Source organism: Balaenoptera physalus (assembly GCF_965194825.1).
Source record: "Balaenoptera physalus genome assembly, chromosome: 14".
Taxonomy (NCBI): domain Eukaryota; kingdom Metazoa; phylum Chordata; class Mammalia; order Artiodactyla; family Balaenopteridae; genus Balaenoptera; species Balaenoptera physalus.
The window spans coordinates 84,783,394-84,802,937 of NC_138893.1; the positions used below are offsets into that span (position 1 = coordinate 84,783,394).

The following is a 19,544-nucleotide window of genomic DNA, read 5'->3' on the forward strand; positions in this document are numbered from 1 at the left end:
GCCCTTTTCTCTTTCAAATGTTGTCTTCTCTTGGCTTCAGTGGCAGTTGGCTCTCCTGGTTTTTTTCCTTTTTCTGGTTCTACTTTTTTTTTTTTTTTAATTCACTGCCTTGTATGACTACTTCCTAAAGTTTTGTCCTTATCTTTCTGTTTTTCTTTTACTGCAATCTTGTTCTATCCAAATCCTACTCATTCTTCAAAGTCCAATACAGGTGTTACCTCCTCCATAATGGTAAGGACCATCCCAGTCTATGGCATGCTTCCACCTCTTAATGCCTTCCCTCCTCTCCTTACTTTGTGCAGACACCATTCACGTGCCTCTCAGCGCTTAGCAATGTCTCTTGTGCCTGGCAAGCATTTGGGAAGCTTTTTCTGGATTGGCTAAAACTGTTTTCCGTAGAAATCAGAAATCTATAAATTTCTATAGAATCTTCCTTTGGCAGAAGAAAATAAAAAGATTTTGTTTGACAAAGGGGATATTTTTTGCCCCTTACTTGAAATTGTAACTCTCAGAGCAGGGTCCTGCAAGCTGTGGTCTAAGGACCAAATTTGGCCTATCCCCTGTTTTGTTGTATGGACCTCAAACTATGAATGGTGTTTATATTTTTTTAATGGTTGAAAAAAAGTAAAAGAAGAATAATTTATAACATGTAAAAATTATATGAAATTCAAATATCAGGGTCTCTTAATAAAATTTTATTGGAACACAGCTGTCCTCATTTGTTTATGCACTGATTGCTTTTGCGCCACAGTGCCAAAGTTAAGTAGTTGTGATGAACAATGTATGACCACCTGACCCTTTATGGAAAAAGTTTGCTGACCACTGTCTTAAAGGTTACTGTTTAGTTCAATTTTTTTTTATTTCACCCAGTGCCCTTTCTGCTTTATGATTAGATATGATGCTTGTATTTAATAGACCTTCAAGATATATTATTTATGTCATAAATATTTAGTTAACGGCAGTCAGTCCTATTGAATTTTCATTTACTTAACTCTTTTCTAGCAAATGTTTCTTTTTAAAAATTAGTTTACTAAATTCAAGAAAAGAGAGCCCCAAGTCAAATATACCTGTAACTCATACTCACAATCCTCCATTAATAAATGAAGTTCATTTTTCAGTTAAATTTGATTGCAACTTTATTACTTCACATCAGCAAGGTTCAGCTGATAGGAATAATAATGAGCTTGAATTTACACTTAAATTCCTTTTATTTCAAAATACATCCAAAAATAATTTTGTGTTTCTCTGTGGTGTGCACTAATTAACTTTAAACATGAACAGTGATTTCTTTTGCATTTTCATTTATGCCTTATTACAGAAGGTATTAATAAAAAGTATTGAATGAAAACTAAAGACCAGTGAACTTGTAAGTAAACCTGTGTTAATTTTAAAATTAGCATGAATAGGGCTTCCCTGGTGGCACAGTGGTTAAGAATACGCCTGCCAATGCAGGGGACACGGGTTCAAGCCCTGGTCCTGGAAGATCCCACATGCAGTGGAGCAGCTAAGCCCATGCGCCACAACTACTGAGCCTGTGCTCTAGAGCCTGCGAGCCACAACTACTGAGCCCACGTGCCACAGCTACTGAAGCCCACGTGCCTGGAGCCCGTGCTCTGCTACAAGAGAAGCCGCAGCAATGAGAAGCCCGTGCACCGCAACGAAGAGTAGCCCCCGCTTGCCGCAACTAGAGAAAGCCTGCGCGCAGCAGCGAAGACCCAATGCAACCAAAGATAAATAAAAATAAATAAATTTTAAAATAAATAAATAAATAAATAAAATTAGCATGAGTAGCAGAAAAATGTGGCATTTAGAAAGGAACCTGTGACAAGACATCTTGCCAAAATACGGCCACTCTTGCTTTGCTCTGTTAGTGATAAAATATGGCTCTGCCTCCATTCTTTTTTTTTTTTTTTCCCATGGGTTTAGAATGCAAGTTTTATTTTTGAATCCCCATTGAAATAAATATGTTACTCTTTGAAAAATATTTAGTTATATGCCACTAAAATTATCCCTAGAGCCCCCAGTAATAGTCATGCCCCATTCTGGAAAACACTACCATAGGGAATTACTGGAGGTACCCTGGGGAGGTAGGATGAGACCACTGTTTGTTGAGCAAGGGTCGTCTGTGTCCCAAGTAAGCTGCTTGCTGCTGTTCATAATTCTCTGAACCCCAGACCTACCAGCATATTGGATCTTATCTTTCCTGGCTGGCAACACTTTGGTGGCTCCCTATTCTCTTCTAGATAGAAGAGTAAATACCTTAACATAACCTACAAGGTCCTTGGGGATGCTGGGATATTCCTACCATTGCCCCATCAGGCTGGTGAAGAGAGGGGGACAGGAAACAGGGAGGATCTCCTGGAGGAAGAGACATTTGAGCTGAAGTCTAACCAATTTATGGGAGAGAACTAGGTGATGGTGGTGAAGAGCTTTTTTAGGTAGAAGGAACAGCATGTGCAAATTTCCTGAGGCAGAAAGGAACAATGTGCATGTGAGCACCTGAAAGAGGCACTAGAGGAAGAGTCAGGGAGAGGAGTTTTGCAGGGGCCAGACCCTGCCTGCAGTCCCTGGAGGCATCACAAGCATTGTGATCTTAATGCTGTGCCTTACGAGGAGCCATTTAGAGCTTCAAGAACCGTGACTTCAGTTACTTGAATAACAAATACTTTTTGAACAGCTACTCCCAAGTGGAGCACTGGGGATTTTAATAGAACAAGACTCTCATGGTCCCTGCCATCAGGAAACTTATATTCTTTTAAAAACAAAAGTTATACATATGCATGGTTTAAAGAAATAACAAGTATTATAAGGTTTTCTATGAAAACAGAAGGCAGTCCACTACCTTTTCCCCCTTTTCCACTTTCGCAGTCTGCCTCCATTCTTGATGATTACAAAACAAAACTTGAGCAAATGGGAGATGCAGGAAGTCATTAGGGGCTTTTCATATTTTGCTAGTAATAGAAATAATGTATTATATGTTAAAAGTCTGAAAGACTTCTGACAGGTGATTGAGCAATTTCTTAGAGCATCAGATATATAAGGAAAAGTACAGTTTGAAATGCTTCAGTTTGGTTTGGTACTATCTTGTTTTAGATTATTGGGTTGGAGGCAGGGGGAAGATTCACATCCAAGCAGTATTTCACCAAAACTTATCCTCTGAATTTGTTTTATGTATCACTTTGCCTGGAAAGTGAAATCTTAAAACACTGATGAGAGCAGCTAAAGACATGACTGTCAGTGAGGCACAACCATTGTTAAAATGAAACTGGAAAATGAGCAGTTGGCTGATTTTTGACAGAGCCAACATCTGTTCTAGAAAGATGCACCCTCCCTGGTCTGCTGCTGTCTGTTCATACAAGATGTTTTTTTTTTTCTCCCTTCACTCTCTTTTGAATTTATGTTTATTGGTTATTCATCTTTGCAGTGGTACTGGGATACTTCATGCCTTGTCTTGGCTCAGGCAGGGAATGATGGGTTTGGAAAGTCTAACCTGCACAAAGACAAGAAATAGGCAAAGACAATAAGAATGAAAAAGAATTATGAGATTAAAATTACTTTTCTTAAAATCTTTTCTGGTTTTTATCAGGATGAAAAATATTTTATTGAATACCTGCTAAAGATAAAACACTAAGCTACGTGCTTGGTACATTTGGGGGGGATGGGGATAAATATTCGATTGTTTGGTCCCTCTGATCCCATTCCTATGAACTCTTTTGACAAGGTGCCTGTTGTTATTGTGGGGAATATTTATTTCTTTTATATATTCATTTGTAGGGGTCTAGTATATCATTTTGGGTGTAGTTCACAAGTGAAGGGAGTTGGGTTATGGTTCACTTGGGTCTATTTTATTTTTTTTAAGTTGTGGTAAAATATACGTAACATAAGTCAGTGTCATTAATAAGCAGGTTCACATTGTTGTATAACCATCACCACCATCCATCTCCAGAACTTTTTCACCATCCCAAATTGAAACTGTGTACCCATTAAACAATAACTCTTCATTCTCCCCTCCCCTCTGCCCTTGGCAACCATAATTCTACTTTCTGTCTCTATGAATTTGGCTCTATAGGTACCACATGTAAGTGGAATTATACAGTATTTACCTTGATTCTGGCTTATTTCAGTTACATAATGTTTCCAAGTTTCATACACATTGTAGCATGTATCAGGATTTAGTTTCTTTTTGAGACTGAATAATATTCCATTGTATGTATACATTCCATTGTGGTTTTTTAGCTACAGTGTAAACACACCAGTAACCAAATATAAATCTGCACCTAGAGATGGTGACAGGGCACTGTCTTCCTTGAGACAGCCTATTGTTTAGAGACCAGACCAAATGAAACCATATTAGATTAGGTGGCTTGGTGCCAGCAGTGTCTAAGTGTTATTCCAAATGTTAGAGGACATTGTGGAAAGAGAAGGGAAGTGAGAGTGAAGTTCACGATGAAGCTGTGACGATTTCTTAAGAAATCATGTCTTCTTTCCCATATCTCAATGGTGAAACAGTTTTAGAACTAATGCTCTTAGATGAACATTATTATTACAAAATAAAAGTAGAAAAACAAGATGTTAAGTCAACCAGAATTCCAGTTCAAAGTTTGCGCTCTCAGTTGTAGGTTAAAACATCGATACCAGTTTGTTAAATTGGAGAGGTTTTGCAACTCCCGAGGTGTGTGTGGGGATGATAACCCTACCCCTCTTCCAAGGCCTTTTGTCTGACCTTTAGCCCACACCTTTGCAGAGGGGGAGGAGGCCATCTGGACTGGATTACAGACAAGTAAGTGTGTGTCATAATAGATAATGTTCCAGTGGTGCTACTGAAGGCAGGTTTCCTATGGTCCTGACAGAGGACGAAATAAATATTTCACGTTTTGTTGTCTAATAAGATAAGATGACTTAGTTGAAAATCTAAGATAACATGTGGCAACCTCTCTCTCACCTTCCAAGGAAGCATTTCAAACAGCTATTTTTCGGACAGCTCTTATTTATACGTATATGTGCTCTTGCTGGTGCCTGATGTTGCCGAGGGACATCTGATTTGCTCTTTAACTTTTCTTGTTGCTGTTCTCCTGTTGGAAAAGTTGGAGTGGAGGTGGCTGTACCTGATGACCTTTCCTCTTTTCTCACTGTTCTTTTTCTGAATTTGTCACTTGCCACACTAGTCAGCCTCTTGGTGCCCCGCCTCCCTAAAGCCATTTGCCTAGAGACCCCCAGGCTGAGCAGAAATCATCTCTGCTGCTTTCTGCTGACGTGCACTTCCTTTCTCATATATAATACAAAGATCAAACACTTACCTCCTGTTGCTATTGTTTGAGGGACAATTATGAGTAATCCCTGAGGGAAGATGACCAAACTGAAAGTAAGAGTGGTAACAGATTTGAATGAGCATTATGCAGCCTCCTTCTAAGGGAAAGAATTTATCTGCAGAAACGTTACCTAGATTAGTTCTGAAAGGGCATCTGCCCTTAGGGCTGGTGGTCACAGGCTTAGGGCATTGAAGAGACCCTGCTAGCCAGCAGCCACCTGGGGCAGTTTTTCCCTGGTGAAGCAGTAATATCCATGCCTGAAGGCAGGGCTTTCTCTGGAAGAAATTTTGCAGCAAACTCAACTCCCAGCGGCCCATCTCTGATGCTAATTCTTACCTGCTGCTGTGGAAACCAGCAGAGCGTGCTGCTGTGTGCTGAGATGAGGTCTGGGTTCTTCAGCCGTGTCAGCACAGCCTCTTCTCTCCTGCCTCCTACCTCCACCCACATTTTTTTATTGCTTCTTTTTAAAACTGAAAAGACTCTGCAGGGAGGGTAAGTCCTTTGGCATTTTGAGTATTGAGGTGCTCAGCAGAACTGCCTGGCATCCTGTTTGTATATAGCAGTTTTAATTCACTCTCTAATAGGTCATTTGGCCTTACCAGCAGAGTCTTAAACTTGATAATCCTCACGTCAGCAGTGAGGCTCAGGCCAAACATCCAAAAGTGCAACCCTGCGTAATTATTTGCAGGAAGTTTTAAAGCCTTCATTCCCTGGCTGTTTGGCTTCTGCCTGGCGCCTCTTCAGGTCAGGCCTATAACATTCCTCGTGCTCTCTGCAGCTGAGAGAGGCAGGTGGTTTGGGCGAGCAGAATCAAAGAGGGAAGTTCACGTTTCCATTCTGTGTGAGCAGCTTGATAACGTTCCTATTGCCACTGCTGTCAGTGGAGATGAGACTTGGGCTCTGGTGACATGCAAGCTTTTTGGTACTGTTTTAATGGAGATGCCCAAAGCAGGAGTGATGTGCGGATAGGTTGAAAAATCGTAGCTGATCCACTGGTTACATTCTTCTTGCTGCTTTCCTTTTAGAGGTAATTGATGATAAGAATTACTCCTCCCACAGACTGGCCTTGACTTGGTCCCTCGATCTGAGGTGCCTCTGGCCTTTTGGAAGCACATTATGTCCTATTTTTATTGGCTATTATTAGCTATCATTATTGGCTCTCACCACTGATCACTGCAGTTTGAGGTTTCAGATTAGATGTGGTGTCTCAGGCGGAGTTAGGGCTGTATTTGGAGATGACTGTAGAATAGTAACCACCTAACAATCACATTGTCTTTTATTCTGAAGTAGATGTTTCTATTCCATTCTTTAAAAATATTATAGCCCCGTGAAACCAGTTGATGACTGCAGAGACTGTAAGCTATCAGAGTTTCTTCTAGACCTTTTCTTTTTTTCTTTTAAGGAAGCTGCTTTTTGTCCTGTAATGATGCATTGGACGTTATAGTTGGTGAGTGACAATAATAGAGCTCAAAATTCCATCTGATAATTTATCTTCCTGTAACTGCAGAATATCCTTGTAAGGTATTGTCCCTGTTTAAAGATGGAGAAATTGAGGGAGAGAGTAGCTATGTGGTTATTGGAAAGAAAGCATTGAAGTCTAGTTTGCCCTAAGAACTGTTTTGATCTCTCTCTTCAATAGAAAAGAAGTTTCTACCTTTGGTTTCCAGGTGAAGTTGGGTATGTTTGTGTATGTGTAGAGGGACATGGCTTACCTTAGTGTGAATAGGCTCCATTGTGTTCTTTTGTGATGATTTAGAAAGAATCAGTGTGAGTGCAGCCTGTATGAATATTTTTCAAGTAGATGGAAGGTGTTTTTGACCTGATGTGTTGGATCACCATTTTCCTTCTTGTCTCTTCACATCTCTCGTATTTGCTCTCTTCAAGAGTAATCTTGCACGTAGCCAGAAGAAAAATGCAAGGTACGGGAAGACTTGAGAATTTGAATTGCCTGGTACCTTGGCAGAAACTCAGAATCATTTTTTTAGGTTTGGGGAATTTTAACAAACAAAACTTACCTGTGGGAAAAGAAAAAACTTACTTGTGATCCTAATTCTAAGTGACATTGGCAATATGACATATGAAGAGCTGTGATAGTTTTCAAATCTATTACATTTTTAGTCTGTTGTCCATATCTTTCTGTTTACTACCTAAAGTCTTATCATTCTTGTACCTGGAGGTACAATTTCGTGAAGAATGCTTCTGAAATATACCATTATTTGTTCTGTTGTTTTTCAATTAGAATCTTCCAAGGACTGTGATTATAGTTTTTTCACATTACTTGTTTGTCTTTCTTGGCCACAAAACCAAGTGGACGCTTCCTTTGCTGTCTGATTGCATATGCATAGCCCAAGGATGGGACTTCTTCCCCACTTGGCATTCTTTGGTACAGATTTGTTATTCAGATTGTGAGACAAATGCACACTGCCATGTGGACATGGCCTTCTACTGGCCTGTGTTCTAGGCCTGGTCCCAGGAACTCTTAAATTTATATCACAATGTTAGTGGTCCTAGCCTGTCTCTGTTTCTTATCTTTTAAATGGGGATAATAATGCTGAGCTCTGGTTTATGTCACAGTGATTTTTTGAAGGGTTAATGAGCTGGGCTTTGTGAGATACTTTTTAGATCCTTAGATGAAAGGTGTTATTTAGCCTCAGCAAGGCTTCCTGTGGGAGTGCCTTCCAAAGAGCTCAAAGTGCTTGTCAGACTGTCTTCTATTCATCCGCATACCATCCCTGGTAGGGAGGTAGGTGGGGGAGCATTATTATTAAGTACAAAATAGTGTTATTACTGATACTTTTATCTGTAAACAGGAGGTAATTGTGAGAAATAGAAGTTGGTAAAACAGATTATAGAAGAAAAACACTGGGAAAACTTCAGAGTAGCGTGCGTTTGCCATTCCTGTTTACTTTAGGTTTCAGAAGTCTAATTGCCATACATGAAAACAATAGAAATCATCCCTTCTTGGGGGAGAAACAGGACCCGTTGCATCCTTCTAAATCCTTGCATTAATTGAACACCAGTACTTATTTTCATTTGTACCAGATTATGTACGAAGGGTTAGTTTAACTTGCACATACCAGGAATGACTATAAATTTCATAGGACTTAACATTTTTTTAAAATTGTATAAGGACTTCCCTGGTGGTGCAGTGGTTAAGAATCTGCCTACCGATGCAGGGTATATGGGTTCGATCCCTGGTCCGGGAAGATCCAACATGCTACGGAGCAACTAAGCGCGTGCGCCACAGCTACTGAGCCTGCGCTCTATAGCCCGTGAGCCACAACTACTGAAGCCCACGCGCCTAGAGCCCGTGCTCCGCAAGAAGAGAAGCCACCGCAATGAGAAGCCCGTGCACCACAACGAAGAGTAGCCCCTGCTCACTGCAACTAGAGAAAGCCTGCGCACGGCAATGAAGACCCAGCGCAGCCAAAAATAAATAAATTAAAAAAAAAACTATAGTTGATTTATAATATATTAGTTTCAGGTGTACAGCAGTGATTCAGTATTTTTATAGATTATGCTCCATTTAAAGTTATTTTAGGACTTCCCTGGTGGTCCAGTGGTTGAGACTCCGTGCTTACACTGCAGGGGGTGTGGGTTTGATCCCTGGTGGGGGAACTAAGATCCCGCATGCCACATGGTACGGCCAAAAAAAAAAAAAAGTTATTTCAAAGTAATGGCTGTAATTCCCTATGCTGTACAGTATATCCTTGTTGCTTATCTATTTCATACATAGTATTTTGTGTCTCTTAATCTCATACCCCTATCTTGCCCCTCCCCCCTTCCCTCTCCTCACTGGTGTCCACTAGTTTGTTTTCTATATCTGTGAGTCTGTTTCTGTTTTGCTATATACATTCATTTCTTATTTTTTAGATTTTACATATAAGTAATAACATATAGTATTTGTCTTTTTCTGTCTGACTTATTTAACTAAGCATAATACTCTCTAGGTCCATCCACATTGTTGCAAATGACAGAATTTCATTCTTTTTTTATGGCACAGTAATATTCCTGTATATACCACACACACACACACACACACACACACACAAATATATGTATATACCACATCTTCTTTATTCATTCATCTGCTGATGGGTACTGAGTTTGCTTCCATATCTTGGATGTAATAGTGCTGCTATGAACATTAAGGTATGTGTATCTTTCTGAATTAGTGTTTTTAAATTTTGGGGGGATATATACCCAGGAGTGGAATGGCTGGATCATATGGTAACTCTATTTTAGTTTTATAGGGAACCTCCATACTGTTTTCCATAGTGGCTGTACCAGTTTACCAGGGGGGTTCCCTTGTAGGGGGGGGTTCCCTTGTAGGGGGGGGGTCCCTTGTAGGGGGGTTCCCTTTTCTCCACATCCTCACCAACATTTGTTATTTGTAGACTTTTTGATGATAGCCATTCTGACAAGTGTGAGGTGTTATCTCGTTGTTTTGATTTGCGTTTGCCTGATAATTAACGTTGTTGAACATCTTTTCATGTGCCTTTTAGCCATCTGTATGTCTTTGGAAAAGTATCTATTCAGGTCTTCTGCCCATTTTTTAATTGGGTTGTTTTTTTGTTATTGAATTGTATGAGCTGTTTGTATATTTTGGCTATTAACCCCTTGTCAGCCATATCATTTGCAAATATTTTCTCCCATTCATTAGGTTGTCTTTTCATTTTGTCACTGGTTTCCTTTGCTGTGCAGAAGCTCTTTAATTAGATCCCATTCGTTCGTTTTTGCTTTTATTTCTTTTGCCAGGACTTACATATTTTGAATCTCCATTTTAGACTTCAAAACTGAATTTCCTCTTTTTGAAGTCAAATCAGATAGCAAATAGTTCACTGAGGCCACCCAGCACAAGAAATAGATTTTCTTAAAGGAGAGATCTTTGAAGAGAGTAACCACTACTTTGTCTAAGATTGAAGAAAGAGAGAGAGCCTCATTTGGGAAGCCCAATGGACAGGGATCCCCAACATGTCTGTCATTATGCTGTTGAGGATTGGCCATTCATTCAGTTTTGTAACTTGAGGTCACAGATATTAGGAGGTTCCTCTTTACTCTCCTCCCCACCTCTCGCTGAGATTTTGAGGCTCATCTTTGCAGCCTAGTCACATGTGGAATTATTTCTGGTCTTTGTTGGTTGTGTCATAGAGCCTGAGAGGAAGGAGTAGAAGGTCTGAAATGAATGCAAGGGAAGATGACCACAGTTAGCCCTTAAATCTTGCTATTTGTTTTCTTTCAGTGTATACCACTACACTACCAGAAATCAATAATTTCTTCTGTGTTCTCCCTAGGAAACAAACATGTACAAACTAAAAATGGTAGGCTTCACAGATCATGTGAGCAAGGGACAGCAGGATGGTTAGATCTTTGTCTTGAGATTCTGTCAGGGAAGCTTTGGTTTTGACCAAAAACCTTTCATCTTGGTGGTCCACATTTGTCTCTTTACTTGGTAATAGGAAAACTTTGTTTAATTTTCTGAAGATAACTGTGAGTAGTCAATAAAGGATAGCAGCTGTATGCTTAACAGTTTTCAAATGTCATACTTACACTTACTTGGGTTTTAAATTTTCTTAAATTGTCCAAATCAGTACTTATTACTTACAAGTGATATCACAAATATTGGCAGTCTTAAATTCTATGTTTATTTTCTTATCAAATATTTGTAGTTTTGTGCAGCTGTTCATTGTTTTGTTCCTTTACGACAGGCTTTAAAAAATGCTGGCTTCCAACACAACAGGGCTCTGTGTGTGCGTCAGAGAGAAATGTTTTCAGAAAGAAAAAGGTTTAGGTTTCAAAATCCCCAAGGAATTGTTATAGAACAACAGTGAGGGGAAAAAACTCAATATGATTTAAATACTTTGCCATGATTCTTTTTTAATTTAAATATTTCCTGTTAGGTCTTTTATTTTCTAAACAATAGACCACTTTGCTCTTCTTGAACTACTTTAGCCTATAAAGAGCAACCACGTTTCTTTTTTCTTTTTTTAAACTTGTAGTTTAAGCTTTTTCCTCTTCTCCATGCAGGTACCTAATTAAATGGAGCCATTTAGTTGATTTGTGCTTATTTTCATCCAGAATTCAATTAAAATTCTTCTAGCTGAACTAGAGCCATCTGATTCTTAAATGAGGTCCAGGATAAGAGATGGCAACGAAAGTAGGAATAACAAGGAAAAAATATGTTCATTTCAGTCGTTGGGAGTTTTGTGAGTCAAGCTTGATCTCTGTGGTTTAACAGGGCCAGGTTTTAAGGGGCGTCACCCACAAGGAGAGGCTGTAGAGTACAGAGGTTAAAGAGTTCAGACTTAGAGTTAGGCTACCTGGGTTTGAATCTTTTTTTCTTTTTTTAATTGAAGTATAGTTGATGTACAGTCTTGTGTTAGTTTCCGGTGTACAACAAAGTGATTCAGTTACACATACATATATATCTTTTTTTTTTCAGATTCTTTTCTCATGTAGGTTATCACACAATATCGAGTGTAGTTCCCTGTGCTATACAGTAGGTCCTTGTTGGCTATCTATTTTGTGTATAATAGTGTATATATGTTAATCCCAAACTCCTAATTTATCCCTCCCCCCCCCTTTCCCCTTTGGTAACCATAAATTTGTTTTCTATGTCTGTGGGTCTGTTTCTGTTTTGTATATAAGTTCTGGGTTTGAATCTTAATTTCCTTTTTTTTTTTTTCTTTTCCAGCTTTATGAATGTCAATTTTCCACTGTTTACTTGCTGTGTATTCTTGGGCAAGTTACTTTAGCCTTTTAAATTTCAGGTTCAACCCTAAAATGGGGGTTAATAATAGTATCTGCTTCTTGGGGTTGTGAGGAGGCAGTCAGATCATCACATACAGCACGAAGTATAATGCCTGGCATGCATGCTTGCTCAGTAAACTTTAGCTCTTATGATATTTACTTCATTAGTGTTGTTGTCAACATATATATTTGTTGTTCACCTTGATTTTTTAATATATAACAATATTGGCATTAGGTAACTTTGTTTTAAAAATCTGTTATGATATATTTGAGTTTATAAAAATTTAAATTGACATGGTAAAAATCACCATAAGTAAAGTGAAAAGACAAATGACAAATTGAGGGAAAATATATTTGCAGTTCATCACACAAAGAGTTCATTTCCCTAATACATAGAGAACTACTACTCAATTAAAAAAATAGACAGTTGTAAAGTTTTTATGGTGATGTGCTTCCACTTAACTGTGCTACGATTTCATGTCTTTAATATATATTCTCAGAGCATACCAGGCAAACCCTTGGTTGGAGAAGGGCTTGAGACACACAGCTAAAGACACAGAATGAGTGTGTAAACAGATCTGAATTTTTTTTGTTTTTCCCCATAAAATAGCTCCCGCTCAAATGTTCTGTCGCTATCAGTGGTACCCTCACATATCCCTTTACCCTGTCATCCATGACTTTTCTCATCTTCTTTTTGTATCTCCTTCCTCTCATCCAGAAAATCACAGAGTCTGTTCTGTGTTTCATTCATAGTATTTCACATCTGCTCCAATCTTTCCAGGCCCACTACTACTATTTTTAGTCAGTAGGCACTCAGTATCTCACAGTTTATAACTGCTACCCTGGTCTCCTTTTCTTTCTTCTCTTGTTCCTTTCTCCAGTCAGCACAGTCAATATGCCACACCCAGATTAATTTCCCTTGGTTTTCATCTTGGGCCACCAGCTTACTCAGAAGCCTTCAGGTTCCCCACCGTCTAGAATGAAGTCTAACTTCTGAACCTGACCCTCAGGGCCCCCCTTAATCTGATTTTCCTTCCTTATGTCTCTAGCCTTAGTCTTCTCACTGCTTCTTTTTAGGAACCCTCCATTACATCTAACCTGGTCTACTTGACCGTCCATACCCATTTCTGCCTTCATTCTGCCCTCCCTCCTCCTCTTCACTAAGTCTTAGACTTGCTACAAGGCCCAGTTCAGTTTCTGACTCTTCCAGATGGCTTTTCTAGATGCCCCAGCCCTCTACATCCATTGTTTTCTTACCTCCCGCTGCATTTATTAATTGCCTATACCTCTCCTCCCACACTTAACCTTTGCCACCTATACTGTTTTAGGTAAACTTTAATTGAATACATAATACAGTAACTTTTCACAAGGTGAACACACCCATGTCATCAACATGCCTCTCTTCTGAGACATACCCCATCTCCCTAACCAGATGGCAGTTGCCTGGGGGACAACACCACATCATATGCCTCTTTACATGAAAATGCACAATATCAGGTCCTCTGTGACATTCTAGATCAGAAATTTGAGCTAAGACTAGGCTTTGACAAATAAGAAACACATGGAAATTTAAAGGAATATGTGAAATTTCCATTACTAATAACTATAAATTCTTTCTTCACAAGTAGTTATAGTTGAGGTTGCATTAGAGGTAATACCATTGGGTAAGTCTTGTTCAAGGATTCCTAGGTGGTGATCTATAAATGAGATTTTTATATCCATCTAAACAAGGCCATGTTATAGTTTTCTCTTTTCCTACGTGAAGTACACAGACATCTCCAACATTCGATTTTGTTGTCATTTTATCCAACAGATGCTTATTGATCATATGCATAGATACAGTCACAGCATATAGTGGGATTCAGCTTTGAAGAACATAAAAGATCTTTCTTCTGTAGAGCTTATATTTTAACGAGTCACCAGAAATAATTGGCAGAACTAAAAGAGAAGCTTAAGACTAAAGATAAAACAATGACTAAACAATAAAATAACTATGAAAAATTGTTACTAAATCGTCATAAACAGAGAGAGAGAACAAGAACATGGGGACAAGAAAGGCTAAAATGAAGCTTGGCCTTGCACTAGGGACTTTGGATAAGAAATCCATTTGATTATGATGTTATCAAAAGGTGTGGAAGAAGATGGCAGCCTGTGAAGGTAGAATAAGGACAGGTTAGGAAGAGCGGAGAGATGTTGTAAACATCATAGGAAATATTTACTTTTCAGTAGTGCTTTACAGTTTACAAGGAAGGTACTTCGACTTGTTCATCTTATTGAGTCTTTACCCATTATGATCTTGTACCATGGGTGGTGTCGTTTGTCCACAGCCACCGAGCTCACACGTGCCTGTCGTAAGTTTAGACTGACTTCAGTCTTTCCACCTGCTGCTCTTGCCTTAGAGGAGCATGAGAATTTGTGTTCAGTCTTCTCTTAATTTGTGTGATTACTGCATTGAAATCACATCCCAGCTAACTTCATTATCACCGTATTTACTCTTTGCTTCAAACTTAAAGCATGAGAAATCTCCCTGGCAAATCATGCCGTCTGGAGGTTATAAGTATTTAAAAGGCAAAGTGAAGTCAGAGGTAAGTACTTTCCAGCTCCTAGCTGTGGTGTCTCCATCACTTGGAAGCATAGGTACAAAGAGAAGAACCATGGACTGCTAATCCCTAAAAACTAACTTGTTGAAAGTATTATGAGTTCCCTTTTAGTTTTGTTTTGCCTTGTCTTTTATTGCCCCTTTGGTTATGTCTTCTTTGTACCTGGAAGGCTTCAGTTTGTAAAGCTGTAAATCTGTCAGTCTTGTTGGCGTGGCTTTCACTTCAAATTAACGTTCAGCAAAGGGATTAGCCGATAAACATTTCGGGCTGTATTTCTTTGCACAAAAGGGTGGATATGGTTTGAACAGGCTGCTGAAGCCAGGAAGAGAAGTTAATTGGGTAAATCAATGCAGGCAAGAGCTGATCACCTTTCTGAAAGACAAGACAATGAAGCACACAACCTCTAAATAGATCTTTGGGGTCAAGTTGATGTCATGTTGAAGAATCAGTATTTACTGGGCTTTATAAAGTTAGACTTTAAATGAACTCCGGGCATTTTGCTAGGCCATTAATTGCAGGAAGAGGAAAGGTGACAGTGGCTGAAGTCCATGGCTATAGAGATACTATAAAAATAAGTGAAGAGACAAGACAGTCACTTGCTAATGTGCAAAGGTCTCAGCTTTAGGTTCTACTCAAGCATTGTTGGTTCACGTACTGAAAGGCTTTCTCAGGATCGTGCTGACATTTTAAGAAAGAGCAACTCTTTCATCCTAACAGAAGAAGGTCAGACCTTTACTCTTTGACACTCCTTATCTAAGCAGTGTGGCTTAATTTTCCTCGAATGAATTCTGATGTCATTTTGCATTCTGCCTTGTAACTGTACTAATTACAAGAGCAGGTCTTTCTCAGAGTGTGGCTCATCCCTCCCTCTGACAAAGTTGAAAGCTTTTTAAATAAAGAATTGTAGTAAAGAGCATTTACTTTAGGATGCTGGCTTGAATCCAAAGTCTAATGAAAGGTTTTTGATAAATATTATCATTTGTACTTGTTATATCATTCAATAGAAGTGTTCCTCTGGCTGTTTTGTGTGCGAAAGTGTTCTGTACTCCTCGCTGGGTTATCAGAATTATTTGTAGGGCAGGAACCTTATCTTCTGTTTATTTTAGTCAGTGTTTCTAATAAATGTTGTTGACGAGGTGGGGGAATATATTATATCAAATTTTATCCTGGCTGTAACAAAACTAACATCCTGCATGGTCAGTAACTGAAAGTCATAGAAGCAGCTTTGTTAGGCCCTATGGATCAGGGTATGGCCCTAGGATGTTTGTTACGAGTTCCTGGTCTATCTGCTCAATAGATACATTTTGGAGTTGACTTCTCAGAGCTCTTTCTCTAGTGCATTTTGTCCGAGGAGGCTTTTCAATTAATCAACGAAGAGCTGCTGTTCTTTTCTCACTCCTGCTCCTATCCCTCCTCTCCAGGATCATTTTTCAGAATAAATACTGAAAAGAAAGCACAGGAGGTTTGTCGGGATTGTTGTGGTGTTTTTACAAGAGAATCTGATGTTCAATGTTTTCATCTATGATTTTCTTTGGATATTCACTCTGAGTTTTTATTCTTCCTTTTCAGCTATTTGAGAACTTCTGCTTTGGTACCCTAAAGCTCAATTCAATTCACATCTCTCAGAGGTTCACAGTAGACAGCTTTGGAAACTATGCCTCCTGTGGACAAGTTGACTTCTCCTGAGGTGGATCTTGGGAAACACTGGAAATTAAACATCCTCACAAAGGTGCTGAGGGAAAGTATCATCATTTTAATTGCCAAGGAGGGATGTGGAAATTTGGGTGATAACTTTCCTGGGTGGTTCCCCAAGGATACCATGGTGTCTAATGGTGGTCCACAGTCATCGCACTGTCGGCGAGATGGTTGTGAGCACAGGGAGAACATACGCCTGTAACCCTTAGCTTGTTCATCTTTCACAGGGTCTACCTCTCTTTCCAAAGCTCTTCTCTGAAAATGTACCTCTGAAGCCCAGTGGAGCTCAGATTTGCATTATTTCTTATATACCTACTGATTTTGCCTCAACCATTAAACTCTTATATTAATACTTTAAAAGAGAATTAGAGATGTGTGATCTTATTAATCTCTCCACCTAGATAATATCTACAGATTCTAGAAGGTTTGTATTTTTTCCTTCCCCTTGTACTCTTTTAATCAATACCTGGAATTTGTTTTTTATTGTGGTAAAAAACACATAACCTAAAATTTACCATCTTAAGCCATTTTCAAATATACAGTTTGGTAGTGTTAGGTATATTCATACTGTTGTGAAATATCTCTAGAACTTCTTCATCTTGCAAATCTGAAACTCTGTACCCATTTAAGCAACTCTTCTTCCCCCCCACCCCCCCAGGCCCCTGGCAACCACCATTCCACTTTCTCTTTCTATGGATTTGAATACTTGAGATACCTCATATAAGTGGAATCATACAGTATTGGTCTTTTTGTGACTGGCTTATTCTACTTAGCATAATGTCCTCAAGGTTCATCCATTTTGTAGCATGTGTCAGGACTTCCTTCCTTTTTAAGGCTGAGTAATATTCCATCGATGTATATACACTCATCCCTCGGTTTCCCTTGGTTTCAGTACCTCCCTTGGTATCTGTGGATTCTCAAGTCCCTTACATAAAATGGCATAATATTTGCATATAACCTATGCATACCCTCCTGTGTACTTTAAATCATCTCTAAGTTATTTATAATACCAAATACAATGTAAATGCCATGTAAATATTTGCCGGCACACAATAAATTCAAGTTTTCCTTTCTGTAACTTTCTGTAATTTTTTTTCTGAATATTTTTGGTCTGCAGTTGGTTGACTCCACGGATGTGGAACCCATGGATGTGGAGGGCCGACTGAACCACATTTTGTTCATCCAGTCTTCCGTCGATGGACACTTGGGTTCCTTCCACCTCTTGGCTATTGTGAATAATGCCCTATGAACATGGGTGTACAAATATCTGAGACCCTGCTTTCAATTCCTTTACTACTTGGAATTTAAACTTTAGCAAAATAACTGGTGAAGTTTTTACCTTTTACTTTGATCTGTCCTTTTTCTTCTGAAGTTGGTACCTTTTATATTTCTTAGATTCCTGTTCCTTCACCCTACCCTAACCCTCGCCTTCCCATGCCACTGATGGAGCTGCAGTATTGTACCTCTTTTCTGTTTACTTCTCAGGGCAGCAGCAATCAAAACAATGGTGATATATCAGCAGGACTATGCAGAGTTCCCTGGGAGAGTGTCAGCCACAGGAGGCACTCACTCCTTCCTTGCTGCAGACCAGCAAAGGGAGGGAGCTCCCAGCACAGGTTTGCCCCACGCATCAGTCCTGCCACACTCTCTGCTGGGGAGCTCCAGCCTCACTGTTTCCTCTCATCTCTACCCCCTCACAGCCTTTCTCCCTCCATGGCCTCTCTCTTTCCTTCATTCCTTAGTCTTAATCTTGATTCTTACTTTCTATTTGAGAAGTATGATTCTGAATCCCGTGTGTTAATAAAGGCCACGACATGGTAAGGGCTGTATATAACACTCAGAGATTTGTTATCAATGTGACTGCACAGATCATTTGTGAATAAATGAATTTCTAAAGTAACTGTGTTTTTCTTTTAGTATTATTATATACTTTCAGTTTGGCCCCCTTAGTCAGTGTGTGTTGGGATACATTGCTGCCATCACTTATTCACTAGCATAGCATATTTTTCATCCAGGAGTTACGTATTGGTGCCTGCAGGGTTGCTTTTTCCCCAGAAAGCTTTCTACTGGTAATATTCATTTTTTTATTTAAGTTGAGCTTTTACCTCACTCACCTCTGATTGTTAAATGGCATATGGGAATGAGTGCTCCCAGAGGTAGTACTGAATAGCAGAGTCGACTGAAATTCAGTGCCTGCATCTCTTCTTGGTCCCGTTTCTGTCTTACTGATTTCTTTCTGACAGCTGCCGTTGGGCAACCTTGACCAGGAAGTAAAGATGTCTTCTTTTGAGTATCAGAGGTATGACTTATGTTTTTAGGAAAAAAATTTTTATCTTTGGAGAATGTAACTTTATATATCAAATGCTAAATTCTTAACAGAATTAGAAATTCTGTTATTTAGTATTTAGAGGTAACTTTGCGTTTAAGGACTTATCATACTGTTAAGTAATTTTTCACAAGTTATTTGTCTTTTTCACTCTCATTCTCTCATGCTTGTAAAGTGGAGTTTTCCAGCAGCTATGTGATATGGTGACATCATCACTCTGATGGTTAATAGAGTGTGTGCTTATGTATTTTTGTTTGTTTTGTAAGTTTGTAGGTATTGGTAGAATTAGAAAAAAAAAATTTTGTGTTTTAAGTTTTCTTTCTAGAAGCCAATAGACAAAGTTTTGAGACAATGTAGCTCTAAAGAAAGTACACTTTAAACTACTGTTGTAGAAGGGGGAGTAGCAGGTAGTTTTGATGTAGAACTTTTCGAAAAGAGCAACAGTGTTAGCAAATAATTTTTGATGGAGCTAAAAGAATTTTTCAAGATTCCAGGTCCCCTTTCACCAAACTGTAATGGGGTCAAGGATGGAGGATTTACTTCTGTGCTTATAATCCAGTCTCCCTTAGTATTACCACTTTGCAGTTCATTCTGCACTGAAATAGAGTTAAATTGCACCTAACATCCCTCCAGTTGGCTTTTGAGGCACTGAATTCACCTTCAACTCCTCTAAGAGGAGAAGGGGAAAAAAATCTCTCACCATGATTATTACACAAGATCTGTGTTATTATATAAGGAACTTTGTTATGGAGAATAATATTGGTGTTTTTTTGAAGGGGCACAATGAGTTACCCCCAAATGAACTCCATACCCTTGGTAGAAACATGATAAATGTTTCTTATAATGGTTATTTACTTATTTTTG

General features: G+C 39.0%; 1 protein-coding gene across 3 annotated transcripts in view; it reads left to right on the plus strand.

The window, feature by feature from the left end:
* Positions 1–18,254, plus strand: part of ASCC1 (activating signal cointegrator 1 complex subunit 1) — a 96,415-nt gene extending 78,161 nt beyond the window's left edge. For all 3 annotated transcript variants that reach the window (XM_082424549.1, XM_082424550.1, XM_082424551.1), the window contains exons 10-11: positions 16,229–16,388; positions 17,472–18,254. In XM_082424549.1, coding sequence (XP_082280675.1) covers positions 16,229–16,345 — 117 coding nt within the window. In that variant the 3' untranslated portion in view covers positions 16,346–16,388; positions 17,472–18,254. The remainder of the gene's footprint in view (positions 1–16,228; positions 16,389–17,471) is intronic.
* The last annotated feature ends 1,290 nt before the right edge of the window (positions 18,255–19,544 follow it).